The 21,852-nt window shown below is 37.0% G+C and overlaps 1 protein-coding gene across 3 annotated transcripts; it reads left to right on the top strand.

Annotated features, from left to right (window-relative positions):
• The first annotated feature begins 722 nt into the window (after positions 1 to 722).
• Positions 723 to 20,552, top strand: Manea (mannosidase endo-alpha). Of its 3 annotated transcripts, none has more exons than XM_038347986.1 (5): positions 723 to 853; positions 5,210 to 5,791; positions 9,082 to 9,191; positions 18,443 to 18,519; positions 19,252 to 20,552. In XM_038347986.1, exons 2-5 carry the CDS (start codon positions 5,248 to 5,250, stop codon positions 19,907 to 19,909), a joined length of 1,389 nt encoding a protein of 462 aa, XP_038203914.1. In that variant the 5' UTR covers positions 723 to 853; positions 5,210 to 5,247; the 3' UTR covers positions 19,910 to 20,552. The 3 variants fall into 3 exon arrangements, with proteins under 3 accessions (XP_038203914.1, XP_038203915.1, XP_038203917.1); XM_038347987.1 differs by lacking the exon at positions 723 to 853 and adding an exon at positions 967 to 1,084; XM_038347989.1 differs by lacking the exon at positions 723 to 853 and adding an exon at positions 2,351 to 2,527.
• Positions 20,553 to 21,852: the final 1,300 nt, after the last annotated feature.

Genomic DNA, 21,852 nt, shown 5'->3' with positions numbered 1-21,852 from the left:
AGATAGGAAAACAAGAATTTTGGGTTTTAAGCTTTTGGAGTAAGCACTAAGGCATATTATTAATTATTATTCTTTAAATTATTTCATATATCTTTTAAAAGGAGACTTAATACTGTTAACATACTCACACCTGCAAGTTTCAGTCTTTGAGTCAAGGTTTCCTGGTTACCATGATGTAACCAAAACAAAACACAGAATCCTCTTGGTGTCTGAGGCTGATGTAAGATTCAAATCCCAACTGTAGCCTCTGCTACAAAAGTTCTTTTCTTTTCTTGCACCTGACTTATTCTCTATTTCTATTGTCATTGTACACATATGATTCCCAGTAGACCTGTAATTTCCACCTGTCTTTGTCCACTTCGGGCTTGCAAATAAAGACCCTTTTATAAACTAAAAGACATTTTTAGCTTTCAAATCTTGGAAACATCTATTGACATATAAATACAAGCAACATGACGACTTGACCAGTGTCACTGCTTAGTCTTAAAGGCTAAAGTGTGAGAGATCTTGATGGGAACCTAGCCTTACATAGCTCCTCCTGCTGCTTCTGCCCTGACCCCTGCTTGACTCCAGGATAGGCTTGGAGGCTCGAAGCCCCGCCCCGCAGAGCCCCGCCTCGCAGAGCCCCGCCCCGCAGAGCCCCGCCCCGCAGAGCCCCGCCCCGCAGAGCCCCGCCCCGCAGAGCCCCGCCCCGCAGAGCCCCGCCCCCGATCCGCGCCCCGCTCGTCCTCTGGGAGGCGGGACAAGGCAGAGGCGGAGGCGGTGGCCGTGGCTGCTGCTGTCTTCCCTGGCTGAACTCAGGACTCTGTCCCTCGGTCGGTGAGTCCCCGCTGGTGGCAGGCCCCAGCCCCAGGTGAGTAGCTGCGGGACACCTAAACCTTGGCCCACGCGGACTCCACAGCTGGCGTGTGCGCGTTTGCCCGCCAGCCAATCGCAGGCCTCCTTCCCGCTGCGCCCTTTGACCCTGCGTCCTGGGCGCCGCGGAATCTACTCCCGCTCGGCCCAGACGCCGGCTTCCCGCTAGGCTAATGTCTGCAAGGCGTGCGAGCCCGGCCTGGGCCTGCTGCCCGGCGCCCCTCAAGCTGTAAGTTTGCCCTGCGGCGGTTCCCCACCGCTCCGCCTAGAGCCCCGAACTTCGGAGTGCGTCTGGAGGGCTCGGGCGGCCGCGGCGCCGGTCTCCCAGCCTAGCTGGAGCCCCGAAGGCGGCGGCCTGGACAAGTCCGCCCTCCGAGGTCTTTGTTCCCCTTTAACACGCTTGGTTCGGTACTGTAGACTTCCCCTCGCTGGACCACGGTGCCCGGTTTCTTTTCCGTTTGCGGAGGAACAAGTTGAGGGTACATGCGGCTAAAACTTTCGTTTTCTTGTGTCAAGGACTTATGGATAATAAAGGGGAAGATGGAGAAGTCCTAAAAACTAACATGAGCACTTGTGTGGATCTGTTTGTGTGAGTTTAGAAAGACAAATAAGAAATAACGGTACTCTGTAGGCGGCACTTTGAAAGAAAAATGCAAATTTAATGTAAGTTTTGGTAAAACTAATTCAGATTTCTAAATCGCTTTTATGCAGTACTTTCTTGCACTCTAAGAGCGGTTTGTAAGCCACGAAAACCTCAATTTTATGGCTTCTAGTCTGTAATACTGAAAGCTGAGACTCTTACACCTTAGTAAGTAACTAGTATGTGATCATGAGCTGCCTTCTCATTAAGTGTGGACCGCAGTTCAGGAAGGAAACCGTTGATTATTTCGTCTGTGCCAGCTTCCAAGGCACAAAAATCATTGTAGTAAAGTCTTCTATACTTGAGGCCACATAGGCCGGAGGCAGGAGCCCACGTTCCAGCCCTATATTTTGCCCTTGCTAGGTGCTTAGTCGCAGGTTACTTGGCTGTTTGCCAGTTGGCTCAAAAGCTTGGAAAACCTCATTTGCTTAGTTCCAGCGCCGGTAACATGAAGTTCTGCTTCATAGATGGTTGTGAGGATCAAAAGGGTAGCCTGACTGGACTTCTGAATGAAGTTTGCAGTAAATCTGACCGGGGAAAGACTCCAAAAGTTTCAGATGCGTTGTGTGTTCTGAGCAATAGTTTGGTCTGTCTCTAGGTACTTCTAGCATAAAATTAGAAGAACGTAGTCAGAACACAGAAGAATAAGCAGGAGGAATCTTTATAATTTGATTATTTTAAAGGGGAAACTGGTGTTTTTGAGTTACTAATATGAACAGATACTTTAAAAATAATCGTTTAGATCTCTTAGCTGTTTAAATATATAATACTTTCTATTAGAAATCACTACACTTCCACATTAAGTATAATTTAAAAAGATTAAAAGCACCAAACATAAAAATAACATGGTTTCAGGAGAGCCAGTTGTGGAACTCTGGGACATGCAAACTTCCCTTTGATGAGGACACTTTTCAGTGGCCAGGACCCTGAGCTTCCTGCTTTTGAGAACCTCTACACCTGCAATTGACTTGTAGAGGCTTTTTTTGTTTTTCTCTCAAGGAACTTCTGAAACCTTTCTTTAGTTAAAACCAGGTGAGTAGTTCCTTTGCCTGTCTCCTGCGAGAGCAGTGTTTGGGAGTGTTAAAGCATGGTTAGTGTTTTAGTGTTTGTTTTAGAATCCAGAGGCATTTTGTTGGCACAGATATTAAGACAGTAATTTGTTTAGATGGACTTTTAAAACTATTGAATTTTCATGAATTTTCTTTTATAGTATTGATTATTACAGACTACTGTACATATGCAGATCTGGTCTGCATATGTACAATAGATTATATTATAGACATACTGCCCAAACACAGGACAGTATCAGAAACAGAGGGGCCAAAAAAGTAAGCTTACTAGTGATCAGTGATCATTAATATTTGTTGGGATCTACTAGAGTACAAATAACCTCCATTTCTATGTAATAGAACACTTGTACACATATAGTTTACTACAGTGTAGAGTGTTAGAAATGCTAGCATTGAAGGAAAACGCTGCTGCCTCAGTAGAGCTTTCTACTCAGGAGTCGTTAGGAGAATCAGGAAGAGGAGGCAGATTTCTGCTTTGTCTTGCACCTTGAATATAATTTTAGAGATAATAAAGAATATGTTTTATTTTTTGTATTCTGCAGGGTTAAGGGTCAAACCTAGAACCCAAGGAATTGTTCATCCTAGGCATATGTTCTAACGCCTGAATGACATGCTCAGTTCCATATGCTGGGTTTTTTCTATTATTATTATTATTATTATTATTATTATTATTATCATTTATGTTGAAACAGAGCCTATTTATTTATTTTGAGACAGAGCCTCACTAGGTAGCTCTGGCTGGCATGGAAGTTCCAGGTGGCCTGGAAACCCATAGAGTTCTGCCAGCCTCTGTGTCACAGGTTCTGGGATTAAAGGTGTGTGTCACCACATCCAGCTACCACGTGCTATTTCTGGGGTGTTGTCATGCCACCCATCTTTTCATCCTTATCATCATAAGGAAATTGCTCATGGTTCATAATTGCTTACCGATACATTATCAGATGGGAAATAAGTCTTCACGCTGACAAAAATCCTGTGACTGAGAGAACTGCAGTGGATAAAAGTATAGAAACATCGGGCTAGGGAAGCAAAGATAGGAATTTACACTTATTGTTACTACAGAGCTAAAATTTTTTAAATAATTTTTACCTATGTTTTGAAAATTTTATGTGTGTTTACAATATCTTAACCTTACCTAACTCTACTGCACATACCAAATTTCCAGAATGCCAGAGTCCCATCTCCCAACTTTATGACCTCATAACTAATTAATTATTTTACTTAGTGATGCACAAGAGCACATGTGTGTGGGGTCATCCCCTGCGGTATGAGCAATGTGGAGGTGGCCACACCCCAAAGAAAATGTGACTATCTTCCTCCAAGCATCGTCAACTCCCAGTAGTCCTCAGCTAGATGGGGCCTCGGGTGAACTGCTCCATGCTGGAATTTGTAATTCTCTAGTTCTTATGCTGTTAAACACGGCTGCTATTGAATTCTTAGCTGTAGCATCCAGGCCATGTCCAGAGGACAGCGCTGAATGGGAGGAGCGCAGGAGAGCGACATTAATTTATTCCTGATGTGATGTATATGTACAGCTGAATTTTGTTAAATCTTTTAGAAAAATTAAATAAGGAAATTTGCAGGAAAATTGAGGTATCTAGAAATGATATCAAATGATATAACTCAAGTGAAAATTCACATGTTCTCTGTCCTATGCAGCTCTATAGGGTATATTTGCATGTGTGTGTATAAAGAGGTACGAAAGCGTGGTATATGTTATGGAACTTCAAAGGAAAGTTCAAGGGCGGAAAAGGTGTTGAAGAAGGAGACGAGGGTAGTAGCACACAGGTAGCATGGCATGAAGAGGAAGCTAGCTACACACGGCAAAGATGCAAGGAGTTTGAACAGGGGCTGGGAGACAGAAAAGGGGATGGCCATTAAAAACACATCTGCTTGTAAGTGCCATCAGGAAACCTAACACAGTAATCTAAAATTTAATAGTTTTAATGAAAGTTGGAAAATAACATTATTCATGATCTATGAAGCTATCAGTTGTCACTGAGTCTGCCTCTCAGCAGCGTTGTATTAGGAGCTAAGTTTCTGACTCGTGAGTTTGGGGTGGGGCACGTCATTCAGTGAATGGTTGTTGCGAGAGTAACTTTTATTTTTTTATACTGTCATTAGAAAGTTTTATTTGTTTCTATTCCATTCCCAAATAAAACTTAAAATGTGTAATTATTCCCTACTTGTAATATTTTATTATTTTTTCAGGGTCAGGACCCTTTTTAAAACTTTATCACTGTTTTTATGTTTTTATTGAAAAGACTCATAAATATGGATAATTATTTCCTCTCATTAACTACCATTTAAAAATTTAGTCCTTATATATGAAGTATTGACTTTGTATATTGTGTATACACAAAATTTATTCAAATGATAAAAATATATTTTATTTTATTAAACAAATTCCTGAGTTTCACCTGACTAAATGTTACTGGCATGTATATAGGGCTATTTTCAAATCAGTATCTCTTGTGTATGTGTGAGCGTTTGTGGGCATGCGTGTGTGCATGCATGTTTTTTTAATAGTATTTGGTGGTATATTTTATGTTTTAATGTAGTCAATGGATTTTAGTTTTCATTTTAAATACTATAGAAAACATTAATATTATTTACTAATCATCTTTTTAAAAATGAATTGCAGCAAACCATTCACAATTTTGGAATTTAAAGAATGTCATCATGGCAAAGTTTCGAAGAAAGACTTGCATCATTTTGTCACTTTTTATTCTATTTATTTTCTCTCTGATGATGGGCTTAAAGATGCTGAGGCCAAATACAGCATCCTTTGGAACTCCATTTGGGCTTGACCTTCTTCCAGAACTTCATCTACCAAACGCCCCCTTGGGAAACAAAGCTGACTTCCAAAAGAGTGATAGAATCAACATGGAAAGAATTACGAAGAATTCAAAAGCTACTGACATGCCAGTGAGGCCACCCAAAGCCACTGAGGTGACCCAGGAAGAACTGCCTCCTCTGAATTATTTTTTACACGTATTTTATTACAGTTGGTATGGAAATCCACAATTTGATGGCAAATACATACACTGGAATCATCCTGTCTTGGAGCACTGGGACCCTAGAATAGCCAAGAACTATCCACAAGGGAGACATACTCCACCAGATGACATTGGCTCCAACTTTTATCCTGAGTTAGGAAGTTACAGCTCTCGGGACCCTTCTGTCATAGAAACACACATGAGACAAATGAGCTCAGCCTCGATTGGTTGGTAATTAGTTTATTTTATTTACACATATAAATAATGTGGGTGGGCAATTAAATTACTTATCAGTTTTTATACTTTTATTAATTACAGTCTTAATTCATATCCCTGAATTAAGCTGTACTTTGTTTTTTTTGGTTTTTTTTTTGTTTTGTTTTTTGTTTTTTCAGTACTGATAATTTTGACTTGTGCTAGGCAGCTCCACTCCACTCAAGCAATGCACGGTGGGGCATGGCCGCACTTGTAGCACTGGCAAAGCTGAAGGAAAAGGGTCATGAGTTGAGTGCAGTGGGACCTTTCTCCGTGCCTAGCTAAAACTGGGATCACTGTTGCCCTCTTTACTGCTGATCCTGACCGCACTCCAGCAACTGTATCTGTCACTGTGAAGTTGTGATTGTTTCCTTCCTAATGAAAGCAAAATGTATTTAGCTACCCTGTTTGCTTGTTATGATTTGCATTGCACAGTATTTTGTGATTGACCTGTTGTTAAAAATATTAGTTTAGTCATTGTTACTAATGATTATATCTCATTATATGATCGAGGGTGTTTGCTTCTGTGGTTATGTGTTGGGCATTTCAACTGTTCTTCCTTTCTGTAGCATACAACTTGGCTTTATTTCTTTAACTACTCCTTTTCAATTTCTGTGTCAGTTTCATTTTTATTTAATGTAATGAGGTTTTAAATGTTCCATTTTGCATTTCCACTTGTCCTGTTAATGGTCCTTTCTTCATCTTTTATATGCCTTATCTGACACTAATGTGAGATTTTCAATCTTGCAGTCTCTTTGGCCTAGTATCTGTCATTCTTACTTATTTTCAATTTCGCTATAGCACTGCAGTGTAAACATTTAACTGGTGGAAAGTGATCAGTTATTCTTATGTCACTCGTACCCCTCACCCATACCACTCACCCATACCTCTCTCTTCTTTGTATGATTTCAGAGTACATATCTTTAGTCATAAACTCTTACCAAAGACAGTATATTATCTGGTGTTTGAGAAATGTAGAGTCTCTAGAGCCAGCATCTGATGGTTCTACATAGCCAGCTCTGTTGTCTTTGAGTTCCATTAGTAAAGCCTGATGCATTATTTCCTTAGATTTCTTTATTGTGTTTGCTTGTATTTTATTCATTATTCTCTGACACATGCTTTTGAGCTCAAGAAGAAGATAGGCTCCTGAGTGACTTTGATTTGTCTTTGCTCTTGAGAACGCTGATGCTGACTCACCTAAGTATCTGCAGAAAGTGCAACAGAGACACATGAGCACTGAAAGGCAGGCTGCAGGCTGCTGCTTCCTAGAGCTGCTTCGCTCCTAGCACACTGGAGGAGACTGACTTCCGGGATCACTGTCATTACTAGCTTAGTCACTCAGCTACTACCTTCTTATTATTGAGTAGGTCTTTGTTGTCATGGCGTTTCTTCTCGCCCATGCGTGATGGTTCTCTGTTATTAGATCAATAGCTGTTAGAAATCATTAGAAATAGAGTCATGGCTTGCATATGGAAGACTTCATTTTTTGTAATTTTTGTGTGCGTTGTGGCTTTTTGATATGAGTTGCTTCCCTTATGTGTGTTTATTTTCATTGCTTTTTCTGAGAAGGAAATTTGTTTCCTGGGCTGTATGTTGATCAGTTTTCTTCCAACTTTTGTTCTCACCAACATCATTATCTAGGTACAACTCCCTTATTCAATAGCCATAACATCCCTGGATCCCTATCCACTATTAGTTCTTTGTTCTGTTCTATGTTTTGCTTTTTTGCTATCCATGGATAGCAGACAAAGATAGCCTTTTCCCCCATTAGCTTTAATGAAGGGGTCACTTTGTTCCTCCAGCTAGAATTCTTCTCTAACGTATTAGATCTATGAGAAAATTAAGTGTTAAAATCTAGGTCTCCTGAAGCTTCTTATTCTTTACTGTTTAAGAATTTCATCCATGAATTTAATATGTATTAATCAAATCTAGTCCCCATTCTCTCCCCTCCAGTTCTTCTCTAGCCCCCAGCCACCATCACTTTTTATTTTCAAACTTATGTGCTCTTTTTATAAACCTACTGAGTCCAATTAGCGCAGCTTATATGTGCATGATAAGGCCATCATCTGAAACATGGGTCACCTCTTAGAGACCATATCCCTGTAGAAAACTGATTTTTGCTCCACTAACAACCTTCAGATTGTCAATAGTTCCTCAGCTAATGGTGACGCTGGATTAGCCCTGCCCCTCTCCATGGTAGAATTTTGGCTGCTTTGATTTCTTAATTCTACAAGCTTTCCTTTATATAAGATTATTTCTTTTCTTTTGTAATATTATATATGTTGAATAGTTGAGATACCCATGCTGTCTATCTCTACTGCCCTGCATTTCTCTATTTATATTTGGAGGTTTGAAGTGTTTGTCTTAAATATGTTCACTGTAGTTAATGATTTCTCTGTTGTCTGGTGTTTCTAATACCTAAAGTATAATTTCTTAGTACAGAAATAAGTGAGTACTATGGGAAACAACTCCAATCAGTTTGCTTGTATTAAATCTTCAGTTAAATTATATTTATGTATTTAAAAATAAAACCCTAGCATATGGATGCTTATTGAAGTTTTATTCATAGTTGCCAAAATTTAAAAACAACTAGCATGTCCGTTAATAGGAACATGAATAAACATCCCCACAATGGATATGCAGCAGTAGAAAACTATGACTGAGTCACAAAACATCATGAAAGACCTATAATATAAGTCGTCAAGCAAATGGGTCCAGTTGTAGAGCGCTACATACTTTATGATTTCAGCTCTATGACATTCTGGCAAAGGCAGAATTATAGAGGGTGAAAAATCAGTTACTGCTGGGTATATACAGGGAGGAGGGCTCCATAGGTGGGGACCTAATGTTTATAGTAATTCAGTCTGTCTGGTACCATAATGGTTAGCTTATGAACTTACGGTTTTGTTAGAATCCACAGGACTGCTTGACATTAGTAAAAACTGTGGTCGTTAGTTAATAATATGATGGTACTGTCCATCAAACATAGTAAATACTGCAAATAATATGTGAATGTGAATAACTGGAGGAGAGGGTTGTGTCTGTAGGAGACAGTTTAGAAGGACTACGTGCTTTCTTGCTGAGAGACTTAATTATTCTAAAATGCGTAGTATGTTAATTTGAAAAGATACCGGTTGCTTAAAATAGTTCATAAATATTGGATAAAGTAACCAAATTGCTGTAATACCCTTTGAATGTACTTGGAACTCATATGGCGATCACTCTTCATTGCTTTTCATTCTGCATTATGTTTTACTATTAGGAGTACTGGCCCTTTCTTGGTACCCACCTGATTCAAGTGATGAGAATGGAGAAGCTACTGATCACTTGGTACCAACGATTATGGATAAAGCTCATAAATATAATCTGAAGGTATTTAATTTGTTTTCAAACTATTTTTATCATTGTTAATCCTTACCTCTCGATAGTAATACTGTGTTAATTATTCATTTTAATTAAAATTTTATACATGTGGAAATGTTTTAAAATATTACTTTATAGAAGTTTGTTTTATGCAACAGAGGTATTCTAAAAAGCTTGTTTTCATAATTGAAATTCTAATGCTTATCCAATTATAAGATACTCCTTGCTGTTTTTTTTCTATCCATGTGTTATATTCATCCATTACATTTTGTATCTTCTTTTAAACAGGGACTCAATATGTAGCTCTGAGTGGCTTGGAGTTTGTTATATAGACCAGATTGATGTTGAACTCACAGTAATTCTTTTGTCTCTGCCTCTCAGGTGCTATGATTAAAAACATGGACCCATTTATTCTGTGTTTATTAGGAAGAGAAAGGTTTTATAGATTCCTTTGTAAACAGACTATTAGAAATTAGTGAAGTTTATGTCTGAATATGTTCTAAATGTCAAAAGTGACTATGTTTAACTATATAACTTTACATCTTTAAAAAGTGGTTCGAAAATAAATTCCTTTCCAAATATTTTTTTATTTTTGAAATTTTAAATTAAGTCTTTGAGAAATTTGTACAGGTGCTTTTGCTTCATAGTCACAATATCTCCTGTCAGATCCACCCTCTCTTACCTGCCCTCCCTCCCTCTCTCTCTCTCTCCCCACTCTCTCCCCCTCTGTGTGTGTGTGTGTGTGTGTGTGTGTTTCTGTGTCTCTCTCTCACTCTCCCATCAAGCCCAGTTTGTGCTGTCCATATATTCTTGGATGTTTAGCCTTCCACTGGAGTTTGGTTCACTATGTACTACAGAAACAAATATCTCTGTGGGCTGAGCGATGAACTAATCTATGGGCATAACAATCACTAGGAGTTTAGCTCAATACTATGTCCATTTAGCAGAATAATAGTAGTAAGTTCTCCTCTAGGACCTATAACCTAGTTAGCCATAGGTTCTTGGCTACATAAATGTTCTAGATATAGGGTTAATCTTAAATTAAATGTGGGCCTTAAATCAAAAGGTAGTTGTTTCTCTCATGACACTTATGCTACTGTTTCACCAGTGGCTATGTGTTTTCAGGCTGGTTATTATAACTCACAGGGTTTATAGCGGGGTGAATTTCTTGTGTCAACCAGTAGTGTGCATATCAACTCTCACCACTATTAAAGCTCTCTCGTATGGACAAAGATTCCAGATTAGTACCAACTTGATTTCTCTATATTCTACAACTGAGGTTTGTGGTGTCTTCATCAGTAAAATAGTATAGTCAAGTTTTGCGGTGGAGAATAGGAAGAGTGGAAGAATAGTGTCAATAGTTCAACATTTTTAAAAATTAATTCTCATTTGTTTATGTCTCTCTGTCTTGCTTTGTTTTGTTTGTCAATATAGACTTTCTTTGTGTAACCTTGGCTGTCCTAAACCTTACTCACTCCATAGACAGGACTGGCCTTGAACTCAAAAAGATCTCCCTGCCTCTGCCTCCTGAGTGCTGGGATTAAAGGCTTGTTACTCCACTGCCCAGCTCTAGTTTCTCTTCAAATAGTATAAGTCTTTTGTATCTCTTATATCTGTCTTTCATCTTATTTCTATAACTAAGAGTTAAAGTTCTCTATTGACTTCAGCATGGAAGAAAAGGGTTGACACCCTTTTATGGTGATGCTTTGAATCTTTTCCATTTAATGTGTTGTTGAGTATAAATATTCCATATTATATCGAAATAGGTACCTTTTCCTAGGGTTTGAGGGATTCTTTTTCTTATTTGCTTGTGTCATGAAAAAATATTGGGCTTTTTTTATATCTATTTATTTCTATCCTTGAACCTATTTATGTAATTTCTTACCTTTGTTGATTTGCATGATTTGAACCATACTTGCCTTCTTGGAATGAAGTCAACTTCATCATGAGAGTGATCTTTTGAGTATGTTGTAGAATTTGGTTTGTTCATATTTTATTGAGAATATTTGCATTCATATTCAACAGAAAATTGACTTTTATATTTTTTCTCTTGTGTCTTTATTTGGCTTGAATATTCATGTAATACTGGATTCATAAAATGGGCTTTGTAGCATTTTTTCCCTTTCTATCTTATAAAATAATTTGAGAAAGATTAGGGCTAGATCTGTAAAGTCTGATAGCTTTCAGCCATGAATACGTCTGGGGTTGGGCTTTTCAAGAAAGATTAATTGGAAGATTTTTGGGTATCTTATTGTGTGTGTAGATCTGTTAATGATGTTCTTGTTTTAATTTTAGGAGGACATATGTTCCTAGAAATATATCCATTACTTCAAAATTACACAAAGTATTGGAACATATGTTTGGAAGTATGCCCTAAAGTCTTGTGTATGTCATTTCCATACTCCTTCTTTGATCTATATATATTGGTTAATATTAAGTGACATATTTTTTCCTATTCTTATCTGTTTGAATTGTGAAATGTCTGCAACTCTTCCTATATTTAGGAAATTTGACATTTTTGTTTTATTGAGCATAACTTTTAGTATTTTTCACTTTTGTCTATGTCCTTGATTTGTAAATTGATCTTTTAATTATATCCTATGTATCTCAATTATATCCTATGTGTCTCACTTAATTATATCCTATGTATCTGAATTATATCCTATGTATCTCAATTATATCTTATGTATCTCACTTGCTTTACTTATACTTTCTTCTTGTTTTATCTTTATTGATGCCCACATAAAACAGTGTGAGATGAAGAGTCTATAAAAGCTTTGAGTTTGTTTTGTATTAGCCATCTACTGCAGGGCATGAGGACAACCTGAAGCATGGTCAGTATACCCAGTGAGATATACGTTTTCCCTTCACAAGTGGCTGTCAGTGCAGATAACTTCTTGGATAGGTGTAGGAACTCACATAATTCACATCCACTTACACCACTCAGCACTGGGACCCAGTCTACTTAAACCTGTACAGGGACAGTGAGTGGTTTCCCTATTTTCTGTGAATTCATATGTACACCCTATTATGTCTAGAAATGTTTCCTTGGAGTCATTCATCCGTTCTAGTTCTTACAGTCTTTCATCTCCTTTATGAGCTCTGAGAGGAGGTGTTTGATAAATATCCCATTTAGTACTGAGTGTTCTAAAATATTTTATCCTTTGTACATTATCAAGTTATGGGTTTCTGTATATTTCCATATACTACCAAAGGAAACTTCTTTGATGATGATTGAGACACTGATCTGTGGATGTGGCAAAATCTTGTTAGAAATCATTTTGTTTCTGTGCTCCACATAGCATAGCAGTAGTCCGTGGTTTTTCTCTAGACCTATGGCCTATCCAGTCTCAGGCTCTGGGCTACCCAGCAGTGCCAGGCATGGCTACCAACTCTTGGAGTGGACCCCAAATGAGAGTAGTTGGTTACTCCTACAATGCTTCTGTCACTATTACATTAGTGTATCTTGTAGGTAGTCACAATTGTAGATTACAGGTTTGTATCTGGGTTGGTTTTTAGCTTTCTTCTCTGGTAGTGTGTAGAGTACCTTCTAGTCCCATGACCACTCAGTGTGAAGGAGCCACAAGGTCAACGTTTCCAGGTTCAGTGAATTATTCAAGTGTTATCTTCAACAACAGATTAACACTGAATTTTTCAGTTAGCTTTTCCAAGATTTTCATTTGATTTTTTAAAGTATTTATTTATCCGTATTAAATTTGTTTCATATCATGCATTGATTGCCTTTTTTATCTAGGTGCTAATTCATATTCTTTTTTATTTATTTATTTTTGATTTTACATACTAGCCTCAGTTCCCCCTCTCCCTTTTCCTCCCACCCCCCTGCTTTTCTCCATCTATCGCCATCCACAACTTAGAGGAGGTAAAGCCTTCCTTAAGGTGTCAACAAATTCCTGTATATCAAGTTGAGTCAGGACCAAGCCCCTGCCACCTTGTATTAAAGCTGAGCAAGGTATTCTCCCATAGGGAGTTCATGTCCTTTTAGAATTTGCTCAGTCTTCTTTTGTATCATCCTCTTGAATTCTTTGTCTGGTATTTCATTCTGGATACCTTTTTTGGAAAACTTATTATTGTTGAATTGGTAATTTCGGGAGGAGTCCTGTTTCCTTTACTTTCGTGATCATTATTTCTTTGTTAATATTTGCATATCTAAGATTAGGTCATTGTGGGTTTTTATTATATGTCCTTTATTTGTTGTGTTGAAATTAGAAATTCTTTTGGCAGTTTTCTCTTGGGACTAGTTTGTGTAGCACGAATAATATAAACCCAGAGACAGATATTGGGGTTCAACCTAAAGATCAGAAAACCAAAGCAGCCAGCCACTGGCTCTTACATCTACCTCAGACCAAAAATGAGTGATCCTGCATCCATGAATCCTCAGATTGAGACTGAGACTGAAACCTGTCTCCTCCTGTCTTATATCCCTCTCTAGGGCTGGAATTAAAAGTGTGCACCACCACCACCCTGCCTCAATGACTGACTAACTAGTATGGGATTAAAGGTGTGTGCAATCACTGCCTGGCCTTGTATGGCTGAGTAGTGTAGCTGCTTTGCACTGATCTTCAGACAAGCTTTGTTTATTAAAGCACAAATAATATACCACTATTCACTTGTAGCAGGGTTAATATGTCTTCGCCTTCTATCTCATGTATTAGACTTATAGCTCACTTCCTCAGGGGGGCATCAAGTATAATATCCAACTCAGCTCCAGTAGAGTATTTGTGGAGAACGCCACTGATGGGAAGACCTACTAAGGAAACTCAGTAATAGTTAAAAACAGCTATCTCCTCTAAGTCTAATGATCACTAAGAAATAAAGGAAAAAGATATTATTTGCTGGTATATCACCTACTAACTGTAGGTATGGAAAGACAGTAAATTGAGTGTCACCAGGAACTCATATAAAATAATAAATAGAAGAAAAGAATTGGGAAAATATTAGGGAAATCAGACCCTAAAGATTGTTGACATTAGAAAATTGCATTTATGAGTCTGTAGAGGAGGGGCTGGAAGAGAGAACAAGATGACATGAAGTAGAAATGAGAAAGAAAGTATATGGGCTGAAAATTAGAGAAATACTTGAGAGGACACAATGGAAATAGTGTTAAATGTAATAGCACAATATAAGAAATAAAAACAAATACTTATGCGAGAATGAAGATTTAAAAATAATTAAAATTAAATAAAAACACCAGTTTAAATTTCTTCCATGATTAGAACATCAGGAAAAGCTCCCTTCTGACTGAGAAGTCTTATTAAATTAATGTTGCTGCTGAGAGAGGTGTTTACCTTTCTGTGCAGTTCAGATCTGACTATGCAGAGTCTCATTAGCGACCTATAAGTTAGTTTGCCTGTGGGGTTGAATTTCTGCCTTGTTTCAGAAGCAAAGTTCACCCATCCTTAGATGATTTCTGACCTTTGACATGGGTGGGGTGTTGTTGCCTAGGTCAGTTCCGTTTTTCCAAGTGTAATTGGTGATCTCACTAACCTTGCCTAGATTTCAGTGTTGCCTATAACACCCTATTCCTGTGTCACTTTGCAGCTAACAATTTTCATCCTGCTGAGGCTCAGCCTGCCTGTGCCAGTGGTCTTAATATGACTTTGTTTATTCCACAGAGTTTTAGATCAGATGAACTCCCATGAGGGGTTCTGAGGTTCTCTGGGTCTCCTCTCTTGGGGTTGGAGTTTGGAGACATGGGTATGTACTGTTTTCTATGCTTCCTAGCAATATATTTAATTGCTTGTACTTTCTCCCTCTTGCTCCAACATACTATGTGACATCTTAGGGTAGAGGCAGAGATTTCCCACCGCCTGTTTTATGCAGTCTGTTAGTCTGACCTTTAAAAGAAATTTTTTTCTGTCTTTGCTTCTAGAAATTTATCTTTTCTCTTTTCTTTTATGGATCTAAATTAGGGGGAGGAAGGATTATCTTTTGTAGTTTGTATTACAGTCTGGCTTTTTAAAAAAATATATAAAGCTAACTTAAATATTTCCATAGCCCTAAAGAAAGTCTTGATAGTATCTCTCAAACGAATTGACAGGAGCTACCGCATGACATGCGCCACAGCGCCATCCAGTGAATTCTCTTTGGCATTTGCAATCTGCAGTAGTCACATCTTCAGGTCTGGAACTGCAACTGAAGTTGATTAAGTCATTGGTTTATTTTTTCTCAAAAGAAATCCAAGGCCTCTGATCTGTCCAGTCTGTGCCCCAGTTTTGTTGTGGATGGTAATGAAACTGGACATTTCTGTTTACTGAGGTTTTTAAAGATAAAGTAGTTAAAATATCATTGTACATGAAAATAGACCGCTTTTAATTCTATTGAAAGCTCTTATATGGAAGAGGAAATTAATGAAGACCTTGGCCGATCATTGTCTATCTAAACATGAGCAACATACTTGTTCTCTCCATTCTTTAGATTTAATATTTAATGACCAGAAGATATAAAATTTGATACTGTTCTCCATTTTTTCTTGCAAATATTCATGTTTCCCCAAAGCTGAATACAGATTGTTTACCCTCAGTAGCTCTTCAAATTACCAGATTTATTTTGAAAATTGTTTAATAATTATACTACATTAATGTGACATTAACTTCTACAAATACATTTCTGTTTATTTATTTTTGGTTGGGTTGATTTTACAGTTCTCTCTTTGGAATTTAAAAAGTGTTTAGTTTCACTTTTGTTATTACTTGTTTAGAAATAGAGATTCTAGGTAATGGCTTTGCCTTACAGTTAAGCTTTTGTTAATAGTCTATTAGTTTACATAATAGCTTTGGTCACTAAATACTTTGTTATCTGCAGTTTTGATTATTTTAAACTAAAAGTCATGTTTTTGATTATAATTGAAGAAATACAGTTAATGAAACATGTTTGAGGAATTAGTTACTTCTTTTGTATAAGTTTGCATATGTTGACAGTTTTCCCAAATATAAATCAGTAAAATCTAAATGGTGACTAGTTTTTTCAAAGGTAATTTTTTTTGTGTATGCTTGTATTATTTTTTGGAGCAGACCCTTGAAGCCTTGTAACTGTAATTCCAGAGGGCACTGAAGCCAAAGTTATAAGGATCACAACTGGATGCTTTCAGCTTACTATGTCTTGTCTATGTAACATCCTGAGAAAACAGCCATTGAAACAGCCTTTATAGATGTGGAGGAGCTGATTGGTAGACACTGCCACTGTTGAGCACAAGCCCGTTCCCTTGTCCTTCGTAGAAAGTGGGAATATTTCCTGTCCAGTAGATGATAGGTTTTCTGCCTGGCCTGCTTGGGCTAATGAATTGTCAGAAAATTTGATGTATGCCACATACTTCATGGTTGTACTTCTGTTCGTTTGTTTTAGTATAAGAAGAAACTCCATCTTCCCTAGAATCCAAATGACTAAAACTGTGGAACTGATTTAAACTTGATCTACATCCTAGAACAAATCCATCACAGTAATAGAGTTTATGTGCACCAAAGAAAATTGAAAGTTAAAAATTGTGTTTGTTATACAACATCATCGCATCAGATCCCAAGGAAATCAAAGACTGAACAACATAAAATCAATTGGGGTTATCAGTTCTTTTCCTGAGGAGTTTAAGGAAAAAAAAAATACCCCAGTTGTTGAATACTTTGTATTTCAATAAATTAAACATTTTATTTTAAAGTAACAAGTTCTTTAACCTTTGCATAAATAACATTTGTCTAATAATAATGGCTTTTAATCAGTTGTTTCTTAGATGAGGAGTATACATTCACAGTGAGAACTTGGCAAATCTTACCTAAATGGTGTGTAAGTAGACCACCTAGAGTTTGATTGTTTAGTATACATTGAAATCATTAATTTATGCTTGCAGATACTCATGCAGTGTCTACCCTGCAGCAGATTCTGTTCTACGGATGAGCAGTATTAAGAAAGAGAGCTGGATATGTTTGTACACACCTGTAACGTTAGGTGGAAGGTAGAGGCAAGAGGATGGGGGCTAAAAAGCCAACCATATCAAAACTGAAAAGAAAGAAACAGATTTTGTCTCCTATAGAGCAAATTTGCAGTCTACTAAAGGACAAAACCAAATACAAGTTAAATTATGGAAAGAAAAAATTACTACATATTTGACATTACCAGCTCTATAGCAGGAATGCCTCACTGGTGTATGACATAAAGGGTGGTACCCAGTGAAGTCAAGGGATGGGGGAATTAAGGAAGAAGTGATTTGGCTACGGGGTTCAGAGAGTTTTGGTAAAGACAATATTAGAAGTGTGAAATGGAATTCTTACATGATTCACATTCTCTAAAAGTCATGCACACAAATTTAATTTTATGTATCTAATTCTGTTATTTAAAATTTATTTTACTGTAAGTGTAATATTTGTCTAAAAAGAAGAGAAATAGTGAAACATTCTGTTATTAATTTAAAAAGTATAAAATTAATTAGTTGAGATTTCTAAATATATAACTTTGAATTTGCAATATGTAGATCTACAGTAGAAGGAGCTGATAATTTATGGCTTGCATCTTTCAAAGCAGATTCTAAGGATGTCTTGACCTGAGTTTGTTATTGCCAAAACATTACATCATTGTGCTCTTATAAGTAGAGAATGATTGATTTGCTAAATAATGTGACTTTAAAAATAATTCTATGAAAATTAACTAATGAAAATACATTATGCTTTAATTGGGTAATTAACAAAAGAATTAAGCTTGCAGTACTATAAAAATCTTGTCAAATAGGCAGTCCTACTTAAGATTCAAACAATAATTTTATTAGATTACCAATAAAATAGACTTGATATGGATAACTCAGTGAATTTAAGAATCCTTTTTATGATTATCTTTTTAAAGTTACATTATTCCTTATGCTGTTTATCTTACTAGTTAGAGACAGTGTACAAAAAACCTGTTTATTAGGCATAATTTGTTCAACTTGATTATGTACAATGATATGTGTAGGTAGCTACCACACATTGTATCCAACAAACTGGGGCCTATTGGCAACTTACTAGACCCATGCCAACTTCTTTATTTCAAAACTCGAGTCAGCAGTCACCTTATACAGTAACAGAGGCTGGCATATGAGATGCTTCACTTAGGTTAGTCGTGAAAACTCTCAGTCAGTATTATCTACCAAGATTTATTTAATAACCACTGAACTCACTAAATATTCACTTTAATGTTGTTGAATTGGCAGCTTATTAACAATGCAAAATATACTTTCATAGATAATGCTTTCTTTAATTGATTTTTTCCTTGTTTTTTAGGTCACCTTTCATATAGAGCCATATAGCAATCGAGATGATCAAAACATGCATAAAAATGTCAAGTATATTATAGACAAGTGAGTTTCTTCAATGTTCATAGTTACGCTCTATGATCTGTAGTCTGTAATGGGAGTTGGCTTATGATCTGTCATTTCTGGTAATTTTACCACAAGTAAACTGAAGAACATCCTCAGGTTCTTACAGTTCACTTTTTGCATGAATAAAAGTTGCTACTTTCGCTATTTTTATATACCTCAAAAGCTATGTATGATTTCCTTTTGTGCTCATTTTACATTTCTGTTTTTAAAATCTTATGAATATACATTTTGTCTTTTAAAGGAAGGTTCAGATGAAATGTGAACTAATTTCATAGCAGTGTTTGCATATCTGTCTTCATTTGTATCTAGAATAACTAAAAAAGAATTTTATGATTATTTTCACTCTTATAAAGTATTTTACTGTTAAGATTCTCTGAGGTATTTCATTTTACAAAGAATACTCTCAGCAACAAATGGACATCTCTCATTGATAAGATAAATAGGTTTTTCCATTTGTGTAGTTCATAATAGACTTTTATAGCTTTAATCACCATTTGTTAACTTTGGCATGAGATAATTAACCTGCTGTTTGAAGTATACCAGTGTCCCATAATGTATGAAATTAAAAGTATGATTGCATTAGCATTATTACGCTTCCATAACTGACTCACTGAAGATTGGGAACAATGTGCTCAAGCTTCTCAAATCATTGTCAGTTCGGTGCATAATTTTATTGTGACATATTCTCACTTTGTAATGTTTCTTTTGTAGATACGGAAACCATCCAGCCTTTTACAGGTACAAGACAAGTACGGGGCAATCTCTGCCTATGTTTTATGTCTATGATTCCTATATAACAAAACCTAAAATGTGGGCCAATCTGTTAACACCTTCAGGATCTCAGAGTGTCCGCAGTACTCCTTATGATGGATTGTTTATTGCACTTCTCGTAGAAGAAAAGCATAAATATGATATTCTTCAAAGTGGTTTTGATGGAATTTACACATATTTTGCCACCAATGGCTTCACGTATGGCTCATCACATCAAAACTGGGCTAACCTGAAGTCATTTTGCGATGAGAACAACTTGATGTTTATCCCAAGTGTAGGCCCAGGATACATCGATACAAACATCCGTCCGTGGAACTCTCAGAACACTAGGAACCGCATCAATGGGAAGTATTATGAAGTCGGTCTAAGCACTGCACTCCAGACCCACCCCAGTTTAATCTCCATCACCTCTTTCAATGAGTGGCATGAAGGAACTCAGATTGAAAATGCTGTCCCCAAGAGAACCACTAACACAGTATACCTGGATTACAGACCTCATAAACCAAGTTATTATCTAGAACTAACCCGAAAATGGTCAGAAAAATACAGTAAGGAAAGAATGACATACGCATTAGATCAACAGCTGCCTGCTTCGTAATGTATATTATTATTTATCAAATTGCCTAACTTCAGTAAACATCCTATGTTTTGATTATGAAAACTGTCAAACTCAATGTGCATTTGGCTACTGTTCCCTTTACCAGTTACTTCATTTTTATTTTTAAAAGAAGATATTACTTGTTCTACAATGGACAGTACCATACAAAGAAAACATCTCATGACAGATGTCATGCGGTAGCATTCTTTATTGCATATTTTTCTGAAGTTTGAATGGGATGTCCCTTTAGGTTTCTGTTTCACAGTAGAGAAAATGCTTGCATTTATAAACTAGCTAACATGCAGGTAAGCTGTACTTGTATTCTGAGTCCAAAGACAGGTGCATGTATGTGTTAGGTACATCTAACCACAGGAATACCGAACAAAAGGACAGTAGATGGATATGCATCATTTCTGAACTCTTTGCTGGCGCTCAGTTTTGTTCATATTCAATTTCTGACTGGCTTCCCTAGTGATCAAATGTACTTGTCAAGTTTCTTGTGAGCAAAAACTTGTTTAAATTACAGGCTATTTTATTTTATTATATTTTCTATTCTGACTTCTAGCCATGTTCTTTTTTAAATTGTTTTTATTGAGCTATATATTTTTCCACTTTCTTCCTCCCCTCTCCTACTCTCTCTCATGATCCCAATTTACTCAGGAGATCTTTTCTTTTTCTACTTCCCTTGTAGATTAGATCCATGTATGTCTCTCTTAGGGTCCTTTGTTTAGGTTCTCTGGAGCTGTGAATTGTAGGCTGATTTTTCTTTGCTTTATGTCTAAAGCCACTTATGAGTGAATACCTGTTATATTTGTATTTCTGGGTCTGGGTTACCTCACTCAATGTTATGATTTCTAGATCCACCCATTTGCCTGCAAATTTCAAGATGTCCTTATTACTTTTCTGCTGTGTAGTACTCCAGTGTGTAAATGCAGACATTTTCTTATCCATTCTTCAGTCGCGGGGCAAGATGGGCTTTGTGCAGAGCATTCATGGTGTCATCACTTGAAGACTCAGGGGCCTGCAGTGCAGAGTGCTTTCGCATGTTTAATGCCCCTGTTTGCTCTGCTGAGCAAAAGACTAGAAACGTTAGGATGTAGCTTAATAAATGTTAGCAACTACTTCTATGTTATAAAAAAACAAAATTGTTTCTCAGTCATCATAAGGTTTCTGGAATTCAGAAACTCTAGTTTTTGACTACTCCTAATTAAATACATAATTGCATTATATTTGTACTTTAGAAATATTAAATTATATCCTATCTTATCATGAGCATTGAAATTCAAATTCACATTTTATCTTTAAACATATACCACTTGAAAATACACAAAATGCTAATGGGTTACAGAGTTTTGTCATGCCTTGAGGACAATTGAAAAGTAGGATTGTCCCAGCTCAATGTATAGTAAAATTCATGCTGACTGTGTTGGTTAGTTTTTTCCATTTCATACAAATTGGTCATCTTCCAACAGTGAACATCGTCTGAGAAACTGCCTCCATCTGATTGACATTTAGAATATCTACAAGTACATTTTCTTGATTAGTGATAAATATGGGTGGTCCCAGCCCAGTGTGGTGGTACCACTCTTGAACAGGTAGTCCTGAATTGTAAGAGAAAGTAAACTGAACAAATCATAGAGAACAAACCAATAAGCAGCATTCCTCCTTGGATTAATTCTGAGTTAAGAAAAATCAGGTTTGATCAAGGGAGACCACCTGAGAAATATCCAATAGAAGCGGATGGCCCAGATGTCTGAGTTCCACATCCAGAACAGATTCAGGACTGTTGCATGAGATGATCAAGCCTCACAGGCTACTCCAGTAATGACTTGATGAAAATTTTAAATTTTCTTTAGGTCCCAATAAGATTGTCAGCACCCCCAACCAGCAGGAAGTAGCCTGGAAAACTACACTGACATTCCCCAAAAATGGACTATGGATAT

The sequence above is a fragment of the Arvicola amphibius genome, chromosome 11 (assembly GCF_903992535.2).
Source record: "Arvicola amphibius chromosome 11, mArvAmp1.2, whole genome shotgun sequence".
Taxonomy (NCBI): Eukaryota; Metazoa; Chordata; class Mammalia; order Rodentia; family Cricetidae; genus Arvicola; species Arvicola amphibius.
The sequence above is the reverse complement of the archived record's forward strand: the minus strand, read 5'-3'. Positions and strand labels throughout refer to the sequence as shown.

Coding starts and splice junctions, on each gene's coding strand:
- Manea (XM_038347986.1), top strand. CDS start 5,248: ATGGCAAAGTTTCGAAGAAAGACTTGCATCATTTTGTCACTTTTTATT. Junction 5,792..9,081: donor AATGAGCTCAGCCTCGATTG/GTTGGTAATTAG, acceptor TTTTACTATTAG/GAGTACTGGCCCTTTCTTGG. Junction 9,192..18,442: donor CTCATAAATATAATCTGAAG/GTATTTAATTTG, acceptor CTTGTTTTTTAG/GTCACCTTTCATATAGAGCC.